The sequence below is a fragment of the Neopelma chrysocephalum genome, unplaced genomic scaffold, assembly GCF_003984885.1.
Source record: "Neopelma chrysocephalum unplaced genomic scaffold, ASM398488v2 Primary Assembly neopelma1_95b, whole genome shotgun sequence".
In the NCBI taxonomy this organism is placed as follows: Eukaryota; Metazoa; Chordata; class Aves; order Passeriformes; family Pipridae; genus Neopelma; species Neopelma chrysocephalum.
This window is the reverse complement of record NW_020897758.1, coordinates 1,274,352-1,300,015: the sequence shown is the minus strand read 5'-3', so window position 1 is coordinate 1,300,015 and position 25,664 is coordinate 1,274,352. Positions and strand designations below refer to the sequence as shown.

General features: G+C 46.2%; 1 protein-coding gene across 1 annotated transcript; it reads right to left on the bottom strand.

Moving 5' to 3' along the window:
* Positions 1–1,051: 1,051 nt before the first annotated feature.
* Positions 1,052–14,715, bottom strand: STX12 (syntaxin 12). The gene is made up of 9 exons (XM_027694011.1): positions 14,567–14,715; positions 11,224–11,293; positions 9,311–9,410; positions 7,441–7,578; positions 6,572–6,615; positions 4,648–4,753; positions 4,112–4,184; positions 3,859–3,941; positions 1,052–2,497 (listed from the first exon to the last, which is right to left on the bottom strand). Exons 1-9 carry the CDS (start codon positions 14,673–14,675, stop codon positions 2,405–2,407), a joined length of 816 nt encoding a protein of 271 aa, XP_027549812.1. The 5' UTR covers positions 14,676–14,715; the 3' UTR covers positions 1,052–2,404.
* Positions 14,716–25,664: the final 10,949 nt, after the last annotated feature.

The window sequence follows — 25,664 nt, the reverse complement described above, 5'->3', positions numbered from 1 at the left end:
ACAGAGCTGAGCCCGGGCAGTGCCGGGGACAGGGACAGAGCTGAGCCGGGGCAGTGCCGGGGACAGGGACAGAGCTGAGCCGGGGCAGGGACGGGAACAGGGACAGACAGGGACAGGGACAGAGCTGAGCCCGGGCAGGGACGGGAACAGACAGGGACAGGGACAGAGCTGAGCCGGGACCAGGGAAAAGCCTCCTCTCTCCAGGAGGCCGCAGTTGGCGCGGGGCTGGCGCTCAGAGCCCGCCCAGCCACCACGGGTACCAAGGAACGCCCATCCCTGCCCCGGATCCCCCTGAGTGTGTCCTGCGAGCCTCGGATCGGCGGAACACCCATCTCCGAGCCGGGCACACCGCACCGCAGCCCCAGCCGGGGGTGCCGATGGTGAGTTTTCACGCCCAGGAACCTCAGTCAAGACTGTTACAAATGTCTGCAGCAGTTGTGCTGCTCCGATCGATGATGAGCAGAGGGAGGAGGCAGTTCAGGCAGTTCTGGACCAGTGTCCTCAATTCCAGTTTCTGGAGGACTAAAACAGGCTAGAGGAAGGATGGAGCCTACAAATAATACACCAATGCTCCCTTTTAGGCTTGGTGAGGAGGAAAGTGCTCTCATTCTGACACAGCAGCGTGACACCCGAAGGACTCTGCCCTGCAGCAGGCAGGCACAGACCAGCAGGCTCTACCCTTTTTGAGGAATACTTTAAAAAAGGAGCAGAACGACACACAGTTCCCTTGCTTTAAAGTCAGATTTTACTGTACAGGCTCAGCAAAGGCTCCAAGTTCTAGCAACAGGCAAATAGTCAAAGCTGACCCAACACTGCTCTGGGGCATGAGATTAATTTTTCTGGGATCGGCGACTGTACAGGACTCTGCACAGGAGTATTGTGTGTGTCCTCGTGAAAGGAATTACGTGTTTTCACCTACGAATCAGGCCCACTGAACTAAAGCTACAGGAGACACTGCTGTGCTGATGCAAAGTCTTCTACTTTGCTTACAGAGGGAACTGCAAACACATCTGTACCAGTGTCTAAAGTGCAAGAGAAAGGAGCTCTGACAGAGGCTTTTAAAAAGTGTTTATTGATGATTATTAGACGGAATGATGACGCGATAGTGCAAACCACTGTGCAATTGGGAGAACACTCCCTTCCCAGCTTTCACATTTACTTTATTATAGAGAAGACATGGAATAAAGATAAATACAAAATGGGTCAGTATGCTGCATTTACCACGCTCCCTTGGGCTTTGGACAGATTATGGTTCCTCAGTGCATGTCAGTTCAGAGCTACACAAAATGGGGAGTGGCTGCTGTGTTCTGCCCAGCTCTCTGAGCTGGAACCAGCAATCTTTTCATTTGCACACACATCCTCAGTCTGAAAATCCTAGCACTTCACTCAGCCAGTTTCTGCACTTTCTGTTTCATAAAGAATGCAAAATACCAGATGATCACAAGCCACACATAATATTTACTAACACACTACAAGTGAGCATCAAAAGTACTTCTTCAGAAGCAAGATTTCTGCTAACACTCATCTATCTTGCTAGCTTGTGAACTTAGGTGCCCACTTCCTCATCTTTGTGTGATTTTCTTCCTGAAAGCTTCTAAAAACAACTGGGAGTAGCAGCTAAACTTTGTATACCTAGTGCTTGACAGTCAGCATTGGAAGAGATTTATTTGTCCCCTAATAAACAACCAGATAGTTTGTCTAAGGAAGTTGCATTGTTAGACTGTAAGTCAAAGAACATTCTGTCCTCAAATGATGCATTTTGGGAAAAACTAACCTGCAACCACACCTAAAAAAATTAAACAACACAGTTACAAGTCTCAAGGCTAAACTGACCAGCACACAGTGGTTCCAACCATCATCCACACATACTCTCCTTGCCTCTTGAATCTGTAACATCATCTTTCTCTTCAAGAGAATCTAGAACCACAGCCACTTGGAGACAATAAAACCATGGGGCAGATACCGGAGACTTTAGAAACTGCTGGATTTATGTAATGTGACTTGGTGGTGTGCTGTCTTTGAATGTCATTCTCATTCCAGTCCAACAAAGTTACCTACACATACAAAATGTTAAAGTTGTGCCACTTGTCAAAAACAAGACATCTCCAATTATTGATCACACTTCAGCCTACAGTTGGGACAGGGAATAATACATTACAGAAAGCAAAACCACAAGGTTTTAGTTACATAAAACAATATAATTTGTATATAAACTGATAAATACCGTCTCCATGGTTCACTAATTCCAAATACTAGTTATCTGCACATTAGTTGCTAATATCTATTACTAGAAGTAGTTCCAGCTCGTTCTCTCAGGGTGGTCAATTCATCTCCGAGACTAGTCAGCTTCTTCGCTCTGAGAGAAAAAACTCTCAGCAGTGAGCCTGGGTTCCATGGGAAGATTTCATTGGGTTGCCCCCCAGATAATCAATCCTATGATTAGACAGGCCACAGCAAGGCCGGACAACAGGATACAGATCTTCTTACGGGATTTCTTCTAATAAGAGAAGAAAAAAAAGCCACTGACACCAGGAACAGTTGACAAGAGGAAAAAACAAGGCCACCATTCTGGTTACCAACTTTGGTGAACCAGAGCACTTGACACTCACTGTTACTTGAGAGAAGTAACCAATGTAGTCTGAACACTTTTACATGTTCCTCAAACTGCATGATTCTACAGATAAATGTTTTTAGTTTTAGGAGTGCAAGGGTCAAATTGATGCAGTTAAGTCAAAATGTGACAGGTTTTGCTTTTCTTAAGGAAAATACAAGCCTCAGAGAAAGCCAAACCTTTCTAGCTATTAAGATTTTTCAGGTAAGCCTAATCAAACTCGATACAATCTCCCCTTGGCCACTTAGGCTTGGTTTTGCATTTCTACAGTTTAAATGATTTCATGTACAGTTACTGTACTTGGATTTTGCAGCATTGCTCAATTTATTCATCACAGGAAACTACAGTCAATCCACATACACCAAATATTTTTAACTTGGCATCTAAGGATATGAAGGTAGTTCTATATAACCACTTTCTTCTCCATCCAGAAAAAACACTTCCAAAACATGTCCAATAGCTCTCAAACTTAAATTTATAAACACCTCAAAACTTTGTAAAGGAAGCCATGGAGAGAGACAATACTATGAAATGCTGCCAGATGGTAAAAGCTACTTTTCTTCCTCGCACTTAACAGTGCTGGAGTTTTATTGCTTTCCAGTACCTCCCACTTAACAGCTTGGAAGAGCCCAATATTTATCTTGTGTGGAAGTCTGAAGTCCCAGCAGTGACTAAGCAGAACCCTTGCTCCCTCACAGAACCTGGACCTACAGGGACAAGGGTGATGAAGGGAACCTACAGAAAACATTGGCTGTAATGTAACAATGAGAGTCACTGCAAGAGATCTGGTGGGACAGGGAGGACAGACTATGGGAGAGAAACTCAGCAGAAGGAAAAGAGTGCTGCAAATCCTAGTCACCAGAAGTTTCCCAAGTCTGGGCATGGATTTTTGCATGTCAGTGTCTTGGCTGATATGTTTCCAAGTTGGATACAACATAAGAACTTGTTCTTGTTTGTTCTAGTAACTCCTAAGAACAACAAAGACAGGTAAACACTTACACTTGCAGAGCACATTTATGTGAAGGGTCAGACTGTTTCCTCTGAAGTAGAAGGTGAATTTCAATACTGTGTTTTTGACTCAAATGCTTTATATATTCTTTGCAGCCAATTTTGGATGAGTGCCAGCTTGCACAAGCTGGTTTTAATAACTAGTTTGGTGTGCTGCAGGCCTCAGTATGTGTCTTGCTCTGCCTGTTCCATTATTGCTCAACTATACACTGACAATAAAACAAGCACACAGGATTTACCTGATAATAGGCAGCTCTCTGTAACTGCTCACTGGCTCTTTCCACATGAACTTCTGCACTTTCCACATTTGCCTCTATGCTATCTATGGAAAAACCAAGAGAACTCACTGTAAAATATTTCAGAGCTTCAGTGTTTAAAAATTATAACCAGAAATACAATATTTTTAATGCAAAATACTGGAAAATTTAAACTACATAGGCAAAACTTGTAAGTGAACTAAGAAGAAACTTCTTATTATCCAAATGCACTTACCAATCATATCTCCTTGGTCATGAATCATCATGGCTAAATCCTTAAATATCTGATTGACATCCAAAATGTCTGCCTGAAGACAACAGTTTAACAAGTTACAGCAAACACTGGGTACAGTTTTTCTAATCCTCACTCAGTATCTCTTGACCATTGCTCAAAAGGTCAGAATAGACACCAGCATCCACTGACTGAGGTGACTTGAAGTTACTCTCTGTGCAACTTGGGATTAACACAGGGGCCTATTATACTCCTGCTACTGAATATTTGTTTCATGCCACTAGCAATTAACCCAGTATGGAACTGAGATGAACACTGTGACATGAGTTGCTCTGGCCATCTCTGAAGGACCACCAGGCAACACTGAAGGCAAATATATCCCTTCAACAGGAGCAGCGAGATTGATCTTGGCATCAATCCTCTCTCCAAGGAACTCTGTTCCTCCACATTCAGCTCTCCTCAGCCCATCCCATTAGTTAGCACTGCACTCCTTTGATTTATCTCCCAATACTGTTAACTGTGCAGGAGCTACTGGTCACCTCTAATTGCCTGATTGCAGTTTCTCTTTCTTTAATGAGTTCAAGGTCCTGTTCAGTTATTGCCACATCTTCTTCCTGAGACTGCATTTGATTCCAATCTTCACCACTGCAAAGAGAGGGAAAGAAAGTATGACTCTCTCTCTCTGACTATAGGTACTTCCACACTGCATTTGTAGCAAAGCACCAGTGAGTTAAAGAGTTTCCTACAGAACAACCCCCAGGGTTCTTGGCCCTTGCATTGTGCAAGGGACAGGACTAATTTGTGACAATGGTCACAAATTGGAACAATTGAAAAAAGGGACAGATCAGGCAAAGTGAAGAAACTGGAAAGCAGTTACATAGAATGCTCTGTTCTAGGATGTGACAGTTATCCACAGCATTAGAGAAGAAACCTGCTTATTTCAGTTCTGCTTTTCTTTTTTAATACTTGTACCTTCCTTCCTTCTTACCATCCCCCCAAAAGGAAGAAATCAGGGTAAATGTTTTGGTAGAGAGCAGCCTGCAAGCACATTATCAGAACAAAATGACACCTGACAAAGATTCTTGCTTGCTATCTGGCATTGGGGATAAGCTTTAAGTGTTTTAGTATTTTAATTCATTAGTCTAGTAAGAACTTCAAATTAAATTACACACCAAAAGAGATGTTAAAAACCAAGGAACTCTGCATCCCAGTCTACCTCTCTCCTGATGAGCTGGTTCTTCACAACTGCTGCAGAAGTTACACCAATTATAGTGGAGCCAGCACCTATAACACAAGGCCATCTCTATGTTCAGCTTAGAAAGTTCTTCAAGGGCAACATCTCCATCTTTTCAACAGAGAAGTGTGCCAGGAAGCACTATACCATTCCAGAGTTTGGAATACAACACTAAATAGTAAGTTTTAAAGCCTCAAAGTGCCTAAAGAAATGAAGATAAACTACATGAGTAGGTCATGTAGCTGACCATTTCAGCAATTCAATGCAGATCTTTAAAGCAGAAGTTTCTGGCATGTAGCACACAGGAACAGCTTTGAATGTGGAATAGCTGCTGAGTGCCACCATCTCTCACTGAGCTAAGGGGCTCTGCATGAACAGGCACCTGTCTGGGTCCCACTGCTTTAGTGTGCAAGGCCTTCAAACTCATCCCAGCACCTGCATAACTGAACAGCCTGGCGTGGGAAAGCCCAGGGCTAACGAAGGGATGCACAACAGGCAGCTGAGCAGATGAAGGGCAGCTTGCAGGGGGAGGATGTATAGCTGAGACAGGTAAGCAAAGTCTCTTGATTCAGAGAGTGGAAGGATTTATACAGATAGGGCCAACAGATTTCAGCCCAGCTGACACAGTAACCACAGACACTTCTGAAGGCTCCCTGGTCCTCTTTGCCACACTGGAGAGTTGATGTAACATTTTGCAAAGCTATCTACCATGCAGGCACACTGTTACTGCAGAAGCAACACAACTGTCTGACAGGTGACAGTAATGCTGTCTTGTTGTGCATGTTCTAGGATTAGATTGTCAGTGCATAATGTCCAGGGCTTCTGAATTTTAGGCAGCCTTATCTGCTACTCTGCAATAGCTCCAACTGGGCTGCTGGAGAACACCCAAACCCATGAAATAAATATGCTGCTCTCTGTGGAAAGTCACGGTGAGTGAAATCCTGTCTGGTAATCTTGTGCTTACAGGCCAGAAAACCAGGAGCTCTGCCTAAGACAGTACGATTCCCCTCAGGGTAGTAATCACACTATCTATATTTAAGGAAGATAAAATATTGTCACATGCAGTTAATTTTCTACATTTTACATTATATGTGGTGTAATAATTGCCTTTCAACTCTTTTTGCTTTGCATTCAGCCAGCAGAGTCTGGCCCGAGTTACAATAACAGATCTTACCATAAAAACTTTAGGTATATGTAGTGAAAACCTCAAGAGTACAAGAAGTTATTACCTATCAAATGAAACAAGCCGTTCTTCTCTGAACCGCTCATCAGCCTGGAAGAGATAAATGACTCATTAGTCTCATAGACTACCAGGACCACTCACAAAATCACCAGCAGCATCTTGAAGACCAAAGCACATACTGTTCAGAGAGTACTTGGAGGATCCCACTGTCACTGCAGATTTAACTTTCAGATTTAGCTTTCAGATTTAACTCAAGTTAACTGAATGATCAAAACCAGCCAGTCCATGTCCTTGGATCAGCTTCAATGTTTGTCACTTCCTTTCCCAACACAAAGCAAAAAATTTAGAGCATAATCCAACAGATAAATGTGTTCCCTTACAGACATTAAGAATGCAGAGCTAACACAAAGCCCTGAGGCAAGGGGAGGGAAATGCCTTCATTGGCCTCTTTATTATGAATTCTTAGTAGGCAAAGCGGTTGTCAAAACATAACAGGGAAAGGGTTTGAACACACTTTGGAGATATTAGCAGGACAGAAGCTATAAGAATATAAAGCACCATAGTGTGACATTTAAGATGTAATTTAAGGTGTGGTAAGCTTCCATTTGAGCCCTTAGATTTTACAGCCTAAGGCTGACAGCAAGCGCAGAGCAGCCTGCAATACTTTCCCATTCACCGTATTTTGACTCCCCATCTCATCCTCCACAACACCTGCAACTACCAGGATTCCTTCCCTCCTCTACATCGACAAGGAGCACAGTGAAACGAGAGATTACTCACAACAGCTGGAATGGCAAAACTAATACACCGAGGGCTCTGCACTCAGTGAGGTGTCAGCAGACAGACAGGAGGTTGGAAGGCAAGTACAATATCTCTTGGAAGACTCATTGTTCCAAAATTGCCATGAATACTTACAGAGATCCGGGAGCCAGCTCTCGCCCTTGCCACGGTCTCCTTTTCCTTCTCTGACACTCGCCTCTGCACTGCCTGGAAGTTATTTAAGGCCGCGGAGAAGTCATTCATTAATCGTTCTTTCTGAAGCCTCTGCTGGCGCTGAGGAATTGAAACACAAATAAGTGTTCAGACATTCCCATTCATTATAAAGTGACTGTCAGGCTCTCAAAAACCCACCATAACAATAGCAATGAATACTGGCATTCAGTGATCTTTCGGTTCCAGGAGAGAACAAAAAGCCCACCAAGTTTTAATTCCTTATGGCAAATGCTCCACGCCTTGCCCACTGCAGGACAGTTCTGCGCAACAAAATTCTCCAATTTCAATCTAGTTTCAAGTCTGGAGTAGAGAGGTCTTCTAGACCATTACTTTTATTCAAATCACATTCCAATAATCCACCATGTTTAATTATGTGCCTTTTGGTTATCTACAACTCTTTTAGCCTCCATTCCTCTACTCAGCCAACTTCATAGTACTTCTTACCACACTAATGACTTCGTACCAGAACTAATGACAACACCCATTGCCCCAGTCTCCCAAGCTGTCTCTCCCAGCCATGCCACACTAGAAGCCTGTTAGATCAGATAACATCCTTACTCCTGATAACCATTTCAGTTTATCTTTTCTCCAAATACACTAGTTGTAATAGTGCTTTTCATCCTCAATTTACAATGTCAACTTATTTAGCTTCCACAGAATATGTCCTGTGATTTTGTGACATCCCAGAGATGGGAAACGAGTAGTTGTGGAAAAGCTTGTCCCAAGGACACTCAACACTAGGTCAGTTCTCATGTTTTCTGATAGAAAGATTTGCAACAGCTGGCTAAAATTGTGGGCTTTCCAGGACTGTAATCCTGCAATGAGCTTGTATCAGTTCAACACTCATTTCAAGGAAATAAATCTTTTCAATTATATTTTTTTCTGTAATAAGCCACTACAGCATCCTCATAATACACTACAGCTTCCATCTGAGCCCTCTGAAGCAACAACCCTTCTGCCAGAGCAGTCCCTGAGCATGCTGTGCTCCAGCTCCTGCAGATTGTGACTGAATTTTCCCTGGGCAGCATTCAGTGAGATGCACATGACAGGATTTTGTTCACCACAGGAAGATTAACAGAAAAATATTTGCTGAACAAACCAGCAAAACATGGCCATGCTTCCAACCAGCATATAAACCTTTAAACACAGAAACAGACCAAAACAACATCTGCTGACCCACATCCTCAGATCATCCCACAACAGCATCACAAAAACACGTAGTGGTGGATTAACATGAACAGCACAGGACTGTCCCTTCCCTTTCCCACAGGGAGGGGGAACTTGAACTACTATTTGGTAAGAGATAAAATCATAATCTTTGCCTTGTTATATTTTGCTTTATTCAAATATGAGCAAGGTGAGTCAGCTTCTCCCCTTCCCCCACTAATAAATCACATGCAAGGGAAAGCTTTCTGGCATGATCCATCTCATACTGACAGGCAGTTTGCTCTGAGTTCTTATCCTAAAACACTGCCTTGCACCACCAGGGACTTTGTAAACAAGATTATTTTTCAGAAATTTAGTCAGAAAACCAGAATTGCATACTAAGCTCTCCCTGAACATTTAGGGTCTCTTATTCTCATGTGAGAAAGTTTAATACTTATTTGTCCCTGGGAATAAGCAGCCAGGATGCAGCCAGTTTAACAAGTTTCCCTACTTCACCAATGTCCTTCATTCCACAAGGCTGCTGTCCTTTCAGCTGTGCCAGTTTAGGCTTTGGGAGGTTGTGGTCCACACTAATTTCATTAAATGAGTGATCTAGAAATATGTCCAGAAAATTCTGCCTGCCTACCTGTTCAGAAGCAGACAGGGGAAGTGGCAGAGACCCCAACTCCTTGAGATATTCATTGGTCTCTTTGGCAAGGCGGTTTGCAGAGTGCTGCAGCTGTTGTCTGAAACAAAAGTTCAAAAGCAGTTACACAAGGTCTACCTAAAAAGCAGTCTCTGAGCATTTTAGTGTCCAAAATGATGACTAAACAGGAGTTCTGAGATCACAGAGCTTTACAGTAGGTGTTTTTCCAACCTAAAGGATCAGAGATATATGTTTAGTTTTTAATATCAACTTGACTCTGAACTACATTTTAAAAAAAATATTCAAATAATTTCTGTGCTCCCTGCTAACTAGTATAATTCAGTAGTTTTAAAAATACATTTTTTTCCAATGGCATAAGAAAGAAACAACTTTATTCAGTGAACATAATCCCTCTATTAGGGTGAATTCTTTGTAGTACCAATTAGTAATTAACTGTTTACTTGACAACCACCAACTCCATTGGTTAAATATATATTTGATAAAAGTACAGGGACTCTGAAATATTAAATTCTTCCTTCTTGTGAAAAATAATGGTCAGAAAGAGGAATGATACGTCACCCACTTAAGGAATTGCAAGGCTTTCCCTTGAGCCTTTATGTTTTCCAACAACGTTATAGTTTGAAGTTTATTTTTGCAAAGTGTCTAATACTAATACACAAAAACTACACTGTAAACCAGGATGACACAAAATACTAAAACAAGAAACGATTTCTTTTGCATTCAATGGGTACAAGATGCTAAAGTGAAAGTCACAAACTCAGCCAATAGATATGTAAATCGAGGCATTCAGCCTCCTTATTGTCCAAGTTGTACATGTGAGCTGAATAAACCATCTGTGTATTTTGGTAGTAAGTTTGTATGGCAGCTGACAATTTGTGGGGTGCAGCCACTCTGACCTCAAAGAGGAGAGATTATGCCACTTCTACAGTGACATTAAATGGAAAAGCATTTGTTTGGTCACCAGTGATTAGTTCTTTAATCTACCGATTAAATAGAGATTGAGTCAACTGAGAAGCTCAAGGAAGCAAATCCCTTTCTCTCCTAACTGGGCTCTGATCTCATCCTTCAAACGTGGTGTATGTAGCTTCCACCACAAGTCATGAACTTATCAAAAAAACCAGCTATTACAAAACCCAGGAAAGTTGTGCATTCAGAGATTCAAGGTACAGTCGCATGAAGAGAGAATAGAAGAACTGACTTCCAAGTTTTCTTTGATGACCCCCTGGAAATTATTCTTTTTATAACTCACTATTTATGCTTTATGAATTTGTGAAAGATGCACAGACACAGAGAGTCCCTCTTCAGTCTCTCCAGGAGTCAGTTTGGACAACAGCTGTTTAAACGTCTTCTGCTTTGTCCCCCACTGGCATATTATTCCTCTGAAATTACATGTGACATTTTGGCTGCCATATAGGATTGCTAATCTTTCTACTGCCTAAATCCATCTGTACTACAAACTACTCTTTCACCATAATTATGGGGATTCATTGATGTTTTTCCTTACTGGTCTCATGTGAGGACCAAGTACCTACTATGGCATTCATTTCTTCTAAGCCACAAGTGAAGCTACTGTGGCTACTCCTCAGAGGACAGCCAATGCTAATGCATGGTTGAGGTACTACTACTTTTTAAATAAACTATAGAAAAGCTATATAGAAGAACAATAAAGAACCATTCCTATCCAGCAGTTTTGAATGGCTTCACCAGAGTCCTGCAGAAACACTTTAATTTGTCCAGTAAACTACTTAATGCAGCTCCTCATTTTGGGTTTGTAGGACTGTACTAAATGTATCTCATAAAGCGTTTCCCCACAGCAAGTAACCCAGTTCCTCTAAGAATACAGAGAGAAATCAAAGAGGACCTATACCAATGTTTGCTCATTTAATACTTACAAGTTCTCCTGAAGCTTGCTGGAATCCTGCTTTGTTCCCAGCTGGCTCATCAAATTCTTTATCTGAGCAGCTGAAGATAAAGAGGTCACAAGATGAGTCAGTAAGACAAATTCTAATGTATTTTATTCCTTCTTGAATGTATTCTTTTAGCTTTAAAAGGATTTATTTCAATGTTTGACTTAATTCAAGCTAGTAAGACAACATTCTTTGCTTTAAATATATACAAGTATCTTAAAAGTTAATGCCAAGAGGACGGGGCCCAAGTCTTCCCAGTGGTGCCCAGTGACAGGACACAGGGCAACAGGCACAACTGAAACACAGGAAGTTCCATCTAAACATGAGGAAAAATTCCTTAGCTGGGAGGGTGACAGAGCCCTGGAACAGGCTGCCCAGAGAGGCTGTGGAATCTCCTTCCCTGGAGATATTCAAACCCTGCCTGGATGCCATCCTGCACAACCTGCTCTGGGGGAACCTGCATTAGCAGGGGTTGGACCAGATGAACTCCAGAGGTCCCTTCCAACCCCAGCTGTTCTGGGATTCTGTGAAATGCAAATGTATATTAAACATCCCTACCTAGACATGATTCAGCCTAACAAACTTTCAGACAAGAAAGTGGCAGTGAGGCACAGATACCCTGAAGACAAGTCTGTGGAGCTAAAACGTTGTGCTCTCCTCTTCCTCAACCTTTTTAGACCAACTAATAGAGCTGACTGCTTCTATCAGCCTTGCTATTTCTGTATTTTAGGCTGTCACTGCTGCAGAACAGCTTCACTATGCTGCATTGCCACTTTTACATATTTTTAAGCTACTTAAATTATTACAACTCTGTTAAAAAAAAAAAAAAGAAAAAACCAACAACCAAGGATTGCTATCAGTTTCAAAAAACACCCAACCAAACTTGAATTTTTCTACTCATGATAGCCCAAACCTTTCACAATACTGGCACAAACAATCTTTCAAGAACAGCAGATAGCAATGTGCACTTCACAGTTGGCCTTCATCAATTTGAAATCATGTTGTAGTGAAAGTTCAAGACCTCCTTCTTCCCATCTCCTGTGTTTTTCCACTATTTTCCTTGTGTAGGCATTAGTGACCATGAAACCACACAACGAATCGCATCAAACCATTAACTTACCTAAAAGACAAGTACCATTTTCTCTCCCCACTCCCTCTACCTTAGAATACTTTTTTGACAGATCAAGAAGCTGATCCACTTTATTCTGCAGCAGCACAGTTTTTATCATTACTAAAGTGCTGGGCTCAGCACTTACAAGAGCAGCACAAAGATTGATCAGCTCAAATCGATCATCAAATCATATGTCATCACATCGCCACTGAGAGGCAAGACCAAGGAGGGTCACCCTAATATAGTTCCATAGGCAGCTGAACTGAATTACCCTGTGAGTTTAACAAGAGCTTCTTCCAATTTAGTGAAATCCTCCTGTATAACTTCTGCTTTCAGCCTGGAGCCTCTGCACTGGATTAAATGTGTTGCTGGAGAAACATCAGATCCCTACAACGGCCACTTCTTTTCAAGTGATGTCCAATGGCTTATAAGAAGGGCAGCTCAGCTAAGGCTGCAATACCACTGAGGGTATTCTCACTGAGAATTCCAGACTTCTATTAGGTCATACAATGAGGAGCTGGCAACTTCTTATACTCTGAGCTTGGCTTCCAGCAAGCAAGACTGCACATATTTCACAGCTCTGTCAGACACAGGAAGGTCAGAAAAATTCCTAGTCAGGTTGGTGACAAACGGCACAGGGACTGTGCTGTGTACGCGGGTGTCGAGGACTTGGCAAATGGCATTTGTGCCATAATGCCCAGACACCCTGGGACTTGTTTTTCTCCATTGGGAGAGATTCTTGCACAGTCCCATTTCCAGGCCAGGCAATGTGCTGTTTGTCCTGCCCTGAGCCAGGTTCAGCAGTTTGCTTTGCTTGGTTTACCTCAGCCAACAGCAACACACAGTCTACAAAAAATGAGAGGAAAGTGTCTGGGAAACCATAGGAAGGGGCTGGAGCTCTTTATTCTTTGGATAGTGGGTATGCACCAACACAGAGAGCCCCCTCAGTCAACAGTTTTCAGTCACCAAGACCTTTTAATTCCATGTACTGGCTATTGAACAATTAGGATTACTCAAAACACTTCAATCTCTGCCCTAGCTGCAGGACTCTTACATTATCTGAGCAAGCAACAGTTTTGCCAGCTCAGGCCACCAGTTTTCTGTATGTTTTGTGTGAAATGCTCACTCTACAGAGATTTTCCAAAGGAGTGTATAATACTCAGCTGTGCCTACTGTTTGTCTGCTCTTTTCCTTAGGGAATGAAAGGAGAAATGAGGACAGCCTTAAGGCTTCAATGTATCTTTTTCTCCTAGGCCTGAATGGAAAGCTTTTATATTATGTGTAATGAAGTTAACTACTGTAACGTTAAGTCAGATGTTCTGTGAGTTCCCACCCACCTCGATAAAACTGTAAGGCTATTTGTTTCATTTGAGATGGGCAGTGCATGGAGATAGGATGGCTGCGGGTCATAAGACAGCAAAGCCTGTCCTATGAGAGAGAAGCTGAGCTGCTTAGAACAGGAGGCTCACTGAAATCCCATGGAAAGGAGAAAGAGTGTGAAGAAGAAGGGAAAAAAAAACGGAAAAAAAAGGAAAAAACCCAGACAAGCCATGTTATTTGGTGAGCTTTGAAGTAGTTCAGCTATGCCTATACCAAGAGGAAATGAACGTGACTGACCAAAGCAGTTTCAGTGATATTAATAGCTTTGTATAATCAGAGAATTCACCAACTTTCTGAGGAACCACCATGTTCCACTGACCTTGCCCCTAAAAAACTCGCTACTTGAACAATTAATGCCCTTTTCAGTAAAGGCTGTATCCTTTGGAAGGCTCATACCAAAGACTCTTTTGGAAGTGACTCCTTTAACGAGCAGCATCTCGGCGGTCAGCACCGAGATTTCTATGATTAGCTCACAATTCCGATAACTTTCTCTAATGACAACCGCGCGACCAAGAAACAGCAACGCCACGTCCCCAGGGACACCCTTCTGGGGAGCAGGACGCTGGGACAGCGGCTGCTCGGGGCGCGGCGGCTCCTCGGGCTCCCGCTGCCCCCGGGGCCCCTCCCTGGGGCCGGCCAGCTGTCGGTGCCACCCGGTGACAGGGGCACAGACCCCACCGAGAGCAGGGCTGGGGAACACCCGGGGGGAGCCGGGCCCCAGCTGGGCCCGTCTGGGCTCCGCCCGCCCCGGGAACCCCCGCCCGGCACCGCCCAAGGAGGCTCTGCCGCCCCGGCTCCCGCAGCGCCCCCGGCGCCGCCCGGCCCCGCCGCACTCACTGTACTGCGCGATGCGCTGCACGTTGCCGCTGCATGTCTGGATGATGCCGCCGAAGTCCCGCGGCGGGGCGGGCGCGGGACCCCGCGGGTCCAGCGGCCCGAACGACATGGCCGGGCCGGGCCGAGCGAGCGCGGCCGCCGCGCCGCCTACAGCGACCGCCCCGCGCATGCGCCGGCACCGCGCCTGCGCCCTCAGGGGAGCGGGGGGAGCCCGCCCGGGCTGAGGGAAGGGAAGGGAAGGGAAGGGAAGGGAAGGGAAGGGAAGGGAAGGGAAGGGGAAGGGGAAGAGGAAGAGGAAGAGGAAGAGGAAGAGGAAGAGGAAGAGGAGGGGGGCGCGAGGGACGGGGTGACAGAGCCATCGAATCACCGGGAGTGGAGGAGACCTTGGGGATCATCGAGTAGCACTGCCTGTGAGCGCTGCCTCTGTAACCCCTGAACCACCCAGTGCCTCGTGAACACTTCGAGGGACGGTGACTCCACCACCTCCCCGGGCTGCCCCTGCCAATGCCTGACCACCCCAACAGTGACAACATTTTTGTAACACCTGAATCTCCCCTATCTTACCTTGGGGCCATTTCCTCTGGTGCTCTCACCGCGGGCACGGCAGAAGAGACCGGCCCGCACCTCACCGCAGCCTCCTGTCAGGGGGTTGTGGAGAGCGACGAGGTGCCCCCTGAGCCTCCTCTTCTCCACAGTAAACAGACTCAGCTCCCTCAGCCGTTCCTCATAAGACATGTTTTTCTAGACCTTTCACGAGCCTTGTTGCCCTTCCCTGGACACGCTTCAGCCCCTCAGTGTCCCTTTTGCAGTGAGGGGCTCAGGACCGAACGCAGTGCTCGAGGTGCCTCAGCAGTGCCCAGTACAGGGGATCAGTCACTCCCCTGGTCCTGCGGCCACACCGTTCTCAGTACAGGCCAAATCAGCCCAGCCCAGGGTGAGGGCTGCTGTGGCAGCCAGTAATAATGCTTTCTAATAATGCTTTCAAATCAAGAGTAAAGGAGCTTAAGTGAACATCCATTTCTCCTCTCTGCTGCAGAAGCTGTAGTATTTGAAGTAATTAAAGTACATCTAATCTTTAAATAAAAAATCTGAGGTCATGCTGTGTAAAAACTAAGGAAGTCAGTGTATATGTGATTAAAATGTAGAGTGTAAATATTTCTTTGAGAACTGCTTGATACAACAACAAACTTCTAATTCCAGAAGTGTCCACAACAGGTCAAAATTATGGTAAATATGGAGCAGGGTCATGGATGAAACTTGTATAGAAGAGAAGAGAAGGCTCCAGGGTGACTTTGTTGTGGCCTTCCAGTGCCTAAAGACGCTCCATGAGAACAGGAGAGGAACTTTGGACAAGGCCATGGAGTGATAGGACAAGAAGGAATGACTTCCCACTGCCAGAGGGCAGGATTAGATGGGATATTGGGAAGAAATTCTTCCCTGTGAGGGTGGGGAGGCCCTGGCACAGGTTGCCCAGAGAAGCTGTGGCTGCCCCATCCCTGCAAGTATCCAAGGCCAGGTTGGACGGAGCTTGGAGCAACCTGGGCTAGTGGAAGGTGTCCCTGCCCATGGCAAGGGGTGGAACAAGGTGATCTTTAAGGTTCCTTCCAACCCATGCCATTCTGGGATTCTTTAAATAGATATTTATTCAACTTAATGCATGTGAGCAGTTTGTTGAAGTTGTTTTGACATGGTTTGCTTGAAGCAGCCTGGAGGCAAATATTTGCAGGTCCCAAACTGTTAAAACACTTGTTCACAGTCATCCAATCTTTGGTGAGCACAAACAGGGCTTCTGACAAAGAAGGCCAGCAGTGGAGAGGAACTAATTTGAAAGAGAATGTAGTAAATTCCAATTAACAGTACTACACATTTTAATGATGCACTGCTTTTTACTCTGTTTAAGACATTAACAAACTAGAACCTGCATTAACAAACTGGAACTTGCTTTTCAGCTTCATAAGTATTCTAGGAGAAATAACCCTCATCTCTCAAAAACTATATTTCTAAAAAAGGCTTTGTAAAATAAATGTAAGTAAAGCAAACATATGGGGGTGTTGGACTGCAGTAGCAAGTAATTTGGACTCTTACATACACAAAATAAGCAAACCATTGCCAGAAGATGAAAATACACTTTAAAGAAAAGAAGCAGCACTTTAAAAGGGTTTTCTTTGTCTTTTGACAGAAGGCTACTGTGAAAATCCCGATCCCTGTCTTGGTTGCATTGAATTCATGTTTCCTGAAGATCTGGAATGAGGCTGTAAGGAGTTGTTTGGCTGCAGGTGGATGTACAGTATGTTCTCCTGGATGAGCTGTTCCTGTGAAAGACTGTCTATATTAGTGTGGCATGTTTGTGGTGATAAAATCCCACACTCCCTCCCTTGCTTTGAAGAATAACAACACTCTCATCTGAGACAAGAGGAGATATTTTTCTTTCTCTTTTGTTCTGTGTTTTCAGTGTCAGCTCAGAAGGGGTGACAGACAAAAAGCCAGTCACTTGAAGATGGACGTGCTTTATTGTGGAAGTTTCTGACCTGATAATTTACACACGATAGTGTCTGATTGAACAGCACCAGTGTCTTCTCTAGGTGCTTTTGTGCACTGGGAGTTGGGGTTTGATGAGGCTTTTTTGGGAAAACCAATAAAAATGTTGATTCCAAAAGAAGGAAATGTCTGGGTCATGATTTCACTGCACACATTGAGGGGGAGAAAGGGAGCTCAGCTCAATGTTCATGCTGGCTATTTCCCACTCTACACACATCCATCACCATCAGGTATAACTGTTAGACTGCAAAATCAATCTGTGTTGTGTCCCTGGATCCCCCAGCTCCAGTTCTGTCCATCTCTGTAGAAAAAGTAAAGCTTGGCTGTAAGAAAAAAATTTACAGTGGTTTTAAGTTGGGGAATTTATTCAGTGTTTGAAGAATCAATTCTTTAAATGCAGAATTGCCAGTGTCTTCTTTCTCAACCTTCCTCAATGAAATGGCACCAGCTAAAGAGAAATTAATCCTGCAGACCAAATGAGAAGTAGAAGAATGACTCACAGATCACAGGGGTCACCTCTCAGGTGTAAGGCAGCTTGTGGCACACACAGTGCAGGGTGATGTGCAAGTCCTTAATCTGTGCTCACTGCTTCACAATCCCTTTGGGATTGCACCTGTGCTGCCCTTCTGCCGACGGACTCAGCAGTGGGAATTCATCCTTCTTTCTAGATGTACCTAAAAAAATCTGAGCCCTTCAAGAGAGGTCAGTCCTTTCTCAGTGGTAGATTTCTCCCGCAAGAAACTGTCATGGGGATCAACAGAGGGTGACAGTGAGAGCACAAACATGTGGGACCAGGAAGGACAGGCTGGATCACACACAGCTGTCTGCACTGCGTTACCATAACAGGAGCCACCAGCTTGCGTGCTGCTGGCATGAATTTAGGATCTTTCTTCTTCATAACCTAAATCCAATCATGGAAGAAAACAACGAGCAGGTCCAGAGTGCCTGTAATGCCTGTTCATGACAGTCTTCAAAGAACTTCACAGAGATAACTCTAATTTGGAGTGATCCCTGGAGAGGGAAACAGGATATGTCTGCTTGGTTAAATGCACTACAGACCTGTCAGTTCAAAGGAAGATTTGGAAACACAGAGAAGGAAACTGCAAGTAAAGCAGCGCTGTGGGTCATGACAAGCAAGGTGATGCCTGGAAGGCTGGCAAGCTGCAGTTCTGCCTGCTGGTTTTGGTCTGAGACCACAGATGTGCATTCCTAGTGAACACAGCAATGTTTGGCAGGAAAGGAGGTGTTGAAAGCGTTGCCTGTCAGTATCAATTCTTCTCTGGAGGTACTTTTCAGATAATTGCTACCTACTGCTCCCAGTCAGCAGTGGGAAGCAGTGCATTGCCGGGTGGAAGTGCTCTCTGGCTGGTCACGGAGGCTCAATATTGGAGAGCCTGGAATCTGAGAAATAAAGAATAGTGGGGCTGGGAAGTCCTGGAAACCCCCTTAGGCATCGTGCACTCACTTCTGCTTGGGTATGCTACATAAGTATGACCTATGTTTCTGCTGTGTTTTCAAATGACATGCCCTATTTTTACCCCTCTGAGTTAAAGGATCCCCCTGACCAGGCAGGATGAAAAGAGCAGCCCTGGAGCTCTGCAGAACAGTTCCACTCCAGGATCCCACACTTTGATAACAGTCACAGATGACAGGACACTGGTGATGACATGTCTGATCATGTGGTGCATGGTGGCACAGAGGAGTGTCTCTGTCAAGCCATGGCAGAGACCTGACAAACTGCCTTCATTTTCTGTAGTGCCTCAAAATCCTTGGAAAGTCTAGACACAGGGCTCGAGAAGGAAGTAACCCATAGGCTGTGTGGACAACACAGGAGATTGGAGTGGTCAGCAGAGCTGCCTGTGTACCAGACAGAATCCTGTGCACTCACCCAGGCTTCATTTCCCCTCCACCAGACTCACGATGTGGCTTGGAGAGATCTCTGTGCTCCACTGTGCTTACAGCAATAACCAGGCTCCACACCAGGCAGAAATTAAGCTTGTTGGCTGTGATTGATTTCAGGAGAGGCCACGACAGTGTTGATCAGGAAGGCAAAGGCTCTGAGGAACTGAGCATCTGAGTGAGATCATTTTGGCATTTTCCCACTCTTCAGGAAAAAATCCCTGCTCACTGGGCATTAATTTGCTATTTTATTTTCCAGCGATCAGGTACTATAATCAGAGAGCCTGTGTGCTGGTGGGCTGCAAGGTGCTAAATGTCCTAAGTGGTTTCAAAATAAGGCTATAGATTGTACCTGGCAACAGTAAACCAGGGACAAGACCCAGATTTCCATAGTCAGCCAATGAAAAGCAGACAATGATGTGATACAGTTGAGCCAGGACAAGCCAAAAACATTTTCTTTCAAGTCACACTTCACTGTTAAAGTCAGTAAAGTTCCTGGTATGGAAAAACCTTGCACAAAGTGGACAACAATACTCACTGCATCAGAGAGGTGGGAGATACCTGAGTGTCCAGGGGAGCGTGTGGTCCTGGGGCAGTGCATCTATCTCTGCAGAGCTCCAGTCCTGGGGCTGGGAAGCAGATAGAACAGTGGGCTGGAAAAACTGTCAACAACAAGTTTTTGAGCAGCATCTTTATCTTGTTTTGAACAAGGTGCTATTTGATGGAAATTCAAACCAATTCATATGATCGGCCAATGGAACCCACTGCTGTGGGAAGTCACTGGGGGATGCTTAGCAAAAGGATGGGACGACAACGAGAGCAAGAGATAATCCCAGGGGGCCTTTCAGCACCTTTCAAAAGGCCACTGTGCTGCACACATTGAAGCCCTGGCTCTCACAAGATGTCTCATGGCAAATCACTGCTGCTTCTGGCTGGAGCAGCTGGTTGTGGCTGTTGGTGTGTTCAGCGCAGTGGATTTGGCAGACCTCAGACTTCCTGCTGCCAGCCACTTTCTGTGTAAATGCCCTGAGGACATGGTCAGTAGGTATCTGTATTGCCAGGTGATGCAGGATTTTGGGAGTCTGTAGAGCTTCTAGTGTGTGGCTGCAGAAGAGATTTTTGGAGAAGAATGCTCCTGAGTACAACAGTGTGCACTACAAACCTGTGTTACCTGAACACAGGGACAATGATCACAAGGCTTTCTTGGCACATGGACTCAGCATCATGGACCAGACAGGAAACTGGAACAGAAGGGACATTAAAAGATTTGTCCAAGACTGCACAGAAAGTCTGTGGTAGAGGTGGAAAGGAAACTTGTGTCACCTAAAGTTCTGATTTAGACAAAATACCAGTAATTTTCTGACAATAGGTGCACAAATTTGGTACTGTGCAACTGTAGTGGCTGGGCCATGATGCCAGTCCCTGGCACGTCCAGCTTCCCTGGATCCAGGACACAAGCCTGAGAATGCAATTGTTAAGTAGTTTGGGGTGGTGGGAGGTCCCAGTCATGAAGTGCTGGTGCAGGAACAGAGCCTGGGGCAGAGCCTGGTGGTCCGTGACTCCAATGCATTTAGGAAACTTTCCTGTCTGCCCACTCAGATTCCTCTCTGGGAGTCACACTCACACCTCCTGGGACACAAATGAAAGCGGCAAAATGGGACATGGGGAGCTTGTGGGGCAGGAAAGGAGTTTTGCAGAAGTGACAGCAATAGCTGAGAAGGGGATCCCCATGGCTGGTGTGCCTACTGTGTGTTCTGCTTCAAGAGAGAAGGAGGATTCCCAGGATTCTGGCTCCTTGCTCCGTGTTCTGCGGGTGCGCAGCGTGAAGATGTCACAGCCATTACACACAGCCCACATATCCCCGTGTCTCTGGAGCAAACAGCACGGCTGTGGGAAGGACAGGGCCAGCACCTGCTTCTAAGAAGGGACCCCAGCGGTGGGAACCCCAGAGCCCCCCGCGCCTTGCACCCCTCACTCATCACTCCACGTCCTGCACTCCGCACTCCACACCCATGACCCCGCACCCCGCACCCAGCTCCCAGCGCTCTACACCCATCACCCATCACCCCGCACCCCGCACGCCCCTCCCGCCGCGCAGGGCCCGGGCTGGGCGGCGTTTCTCGCCCGGTGCCGCGAGGGGGCAGCAGCGCCCCGTGGGAGTTCCCGGCTGGTCCCGGGCGGTGCTGGGGACCCTTCTTGCCCTCGCTGGCTCTGTCAGCACCAAGGCTGATTAGCGGTGCCCGTGCCAGGGCGTTGCTGTCACCACCGATGGCCCCCAAGCAATCAGTCCCCAGCACTTGAGCGTCCCTCCTCATCTGGGGACAGCCATGCAGGGATGGGCAGGACAAGCTGCTCTCACTCTGTCCCTACTCTCCTCTGCTTTACACTGGCTACTCCAAAGAGCTGAGTTAAAGGCCCTGCTGTGGAATTGGACCCACCTATCTGCAGGGCTTTTCCTCCCCTCCACCCTACCAATGGCAAACCCCTCCTGTTCCACTTCCAACACCTTTCCACTAAGCATCAGAGTAGTCCTGGGTTCCCAGGGATGAAGACAAAAGGAGAAGTCAGGGTGTGCTTTCCAGCAAGTGCCAGCACTCCAGAGAGAGTTCTGAGAGCTACTTTGACTTAGACTAAGTCCACAAAGAAGTTCCTGAGTGGCACTGCTGGGCTGAGCTGCCCAGTGCTCCAAGCAGAAGCTGCAGGCTCTCTCCCACTGCTCTCAGCTCTGTTGTTGCCAGTCTCACACTGGAAGAGAATTCACCTGTTTTTCACCTGGGATACCATGTATTTTAGCTGGTGGTCCAGCTCAGGTGATTTGTGGAAGTGCAGTTATGTCCTTCAATGAGAGGCTGTGCCCTCACGCTGTGGGCACTATTCCAGCACGCTCAATCCCTCTTGTTCTTCTGAGATCCTGGGTAACCCAGGTCAGCAGTGAAGAAATGAGGGCCCTGATTGCACATCCTGCATTAATGAGCTTGCCTTCTGCCTGGTGGACACGTGCAAACCGCCACAAACATTTCTGTGGAGGACGTGCCTCAGGGTCCCCTGTCTGCCTCCCTGCTGGCCAAGGGGACCCCAGCCATGCCCTGAGTGCTGGAGCTTGCTGAGCACATGGAGGCAGATGCAGGTTTTGCATGAGAAGATAAGGAGGGCTTTTTTCAGCTCTGAAAGCTGTTTATTCTTTACAGCGTACTGACACCAGAACGGAAAGGGCCTTTTCCTGAAACTGGCTATTTATAAACAGCCTGCGGTGCAGAGCCTTCCCTTGCAGGGGGGCAGGGACTTCTGCAGCTTTCTTTTCACTGCCTTGAGCTCACCCAGAGGTTGTTCAGACAGGAGTGAATAGAGCAGGTCTTGCTGCCCATCTGCTGGGGGCGTGCTCCAGTACTGACAGCTTGTAATAACTCTTTGGAGATACCAAACTCCAGCGAGTACCTAATTCAGCCCTAAACCCCTCGGCTATGAAGTCAGTGCAGTTCACAGTCCTGGATTCTTCCAAAGGCTTTGTAGGAGAAATTGGTTATTTGTGGCAGTCATGCCTTTAATGTGTAACACAGCTGTGCTTGTCCAAGGGGGCTGATCCCTGTGGTGTATGGGCACAAATCAGCAGCATTCGTAGCCATATCTTTCCAAGCTGTTGAACAGTGCAGTGTTCACTACATGCACACACTTGAGCTGGGATTTGGCTGCTCCAAGATGCATAAAAGACAGCATTGGAGCCTTGACTATCTTTGCTTCCCTGTTGTGTGAGTCAGCACAGGCAGGCAGCTGGGACAGCCACAAACCCACAGCTCAAGCACAAAGAGCAAGTTTATTTCCATTACCTCGCTATCCCAGGGATCCCCAAAGCAACACCCTGGCAGAGGTACACAAAGTGTCCATGCTGGAGGAAGATTGGTCTGCTGCTCATGCTGCTTTATCAAGGGTTATTTTCAGCTGCAAGGTCACTTGAGCACTTACAATCCTCCTCACCAATCTTCTACGTTTAACCCATTCCTCCCAACACCTGATAAAGGAGAGAAATTGGGACCTTCAAATCTCATCTCCATGAGAGGCCTTTCTTCAGATTTTACCCAGTTTAATTGTGTTGGGATGCTGGGCAACTCTCTGCCTCCCTCCCCTCATCTTGCCCCGGCAGGCCAGTGGCTCTGTGGGCAGCTCATCTTTCTCCAGGACACTGGGATCCTCTTTTGAACCCTGCCAGAAACTCTGAGGAAGCTAGGGCTAGGTTTAGTTGTTAAAACTACTGTTCCTTCCCTGTCCTAGCTGTGCCCACTTTGCAAACCAGGTTTGCCCTTGGCAGTGCTCACAGTACAGCACAGCATCATCACCCAGATTTTCCCACCTGTAGCGATGTGGTGACTTTTGGTTTTGGCTCAGGTGCAGAAGGTCAGTGTGCCTGGCAAAACCTCTGGCACAGGAGTTTGGCCGAGAATTAAAGAATTTAATTAAATATTTAAATAAAACCCTCTGTCCCCTTCTGGGGTTTGTCTTGTGCTGTTGGAGAAAGGCAGAGGTGTGCAGAGGGATGGGGAGAGGATGAGGAGACACACAGCTCTCCAGCTGTGCAGGGAGAGCCAGATTTCCATGGGGCTCTGCACACCAAACACGGCTGAAGCAGTGAGGGTGGACCATGGCTCAGGGCCAACAGCCAGGGAGATCAGACAACTGTTGAATTGAGGTCTCTTCACCCCCTGGTATTTCAGTGGTCATGAGCAGGTCATGAATGTTTGTAGCACACTGAACTTGGAGAATTCCCTGGAAATGTGAACTCAATGATATTTTTGGCAAATCTGGAAAAGAAATAATCATCAATCCAGAGGCTGCAGGATGCAGCACAGCCCCTGCACGTGGAAAGGTCCCACTGCCTCTAAGGTGCAGACAATTGACATGGGACTGGGCTGACTTGTCAAAACTTTCCTCAACTCACTACAATGACTTGCAATCAACTGACTTTTGTATTTACAGTTGAAACAGGAAAAGCAGGACTTGGTCCATACCTTGGTGTAGCAACTATGAAGCAACCGAACGGCAGACTGTGACCAGCATCTGAAAATCAGGAGTGTTGTAAAGTGCCACGAGCAACTTAGTGCCCCAGAAGAGCTCCTCAGCATGCAAATACTGCTGAGATGGACCACAATGTAACCCATGGGCTTTCTAATCAGCAGCACATTATCAGAGGCTCAAGATGCAGATCCCCGTTTTCCCTCTTCTTCAGGGCAAAGACTGATCTGGGAATTGGGTTGGGATCAGATGCTTGAAAAAGCAGTCACTTGCAAAGCTTTTACTATAGGCTTAATCTTTTGTCTCTGGAATATCACTTGGATTTGGCAAAGAGCTACTTTCCCTAATCCCCATTAATGCAGACACATGTGGAAGCTCCTGGAAATCCCTGCTGCAGGGGCTTGGGTTCAGCAAAGCAGGAATACTCCACACTGGCATCCTCAAGGGCCTCCAACCTGCCTGGCCCCAGGGAGTGATGCACAGCCTCTTGCATTGCTCTTCCTGACTGTGGTGTCCTTCCCCACAATCCAGTCACCTGAGAATACACAGAGAGATGAAACAGTGAGTCAGCAAGTGGGAGCCAGAGCCTTGTCCATGTGTCCATACACCGAGGCCTTAGCTGGCTCCTCTGGATCCACAGGGACATGCAGATGAGTGGTGCCAGCCTGTAGCTGAGCTTTCCCTGCCCCTGTGGCATTGCTTCTCTGTGCAAAGACAGTGGAGATGGTACAGGAGGAGGGCACTCCACTTTGTTCTCTGTCTTGGGTGTCACGAGGGTACTTTCTTTGATAAGCCAGAGACGTGTCAGCTCTTCCCTGTGTCACACATGGACAGTGCTTTACTGCATAATGGTTCCTACCTGGGGAGCCCTTGTTTTGCAAAGTGCCAAACCTGCCTTATTGTGACTCCAGATTTCATTTGGTGCATCATTAATAAAAAGGAGGTGAATTGTTACCTATTTCTTGTGCTGTTTTCCAAGGACAGACCTGTTGTCTGGTCCTTTACCCTGCTGCTGGCATTGCAGGGTAAACCCTGGAGGAGGAAAGGAAAGGAGCAGGTTGTTTTTGGAGTGCAGTGTATGTAAGCACTGAGGTGCATCTGAGCACAGGGCACTTCCTCACACACAGCACCTCCACCGATGGCAGAGGTCAGAAAAAGGAAGAGAAAAGAACATTGTCAGCCCCAGGCTGCTGCTGGATGTGTGTAACTGTGGCTGAAGGAGAGTGCTCCTGGGTATGTTCAGTCAGATTGGAGACCTTCGCCTGCCTCCGGCTTTCTCACCAGTACTCAGTGCCATGGCAGTGCTGTGTCAGTCACACCAGCCCTCCCAGTCCAGTGCACCACGTAGATGTGTTGTTTTATTTGAAATGAGCAAGAAGGGGTCCAGAGACACCCTGGCATGATTCTGCCATTTCCTGGAAAGCCCTAAGCTCTCCCTTCTAAAGATTTGGCTTCTATGGAAGAAGTCAAGAAAGCCTCTAGCATTGTTTGCTACAGTCAGAGACCTCTTATTCCACAGGTCTACCAATGCTTATCACATGTAGGACCTCAGAGATACCCTCATCGGCATGTGCTTGTGACTCGAGGATCTGGAAGAGGGAACAACACATGTTTCTGGCATTCACATAACCAGGCTTAACTCTGGTTTCTGCTGTGA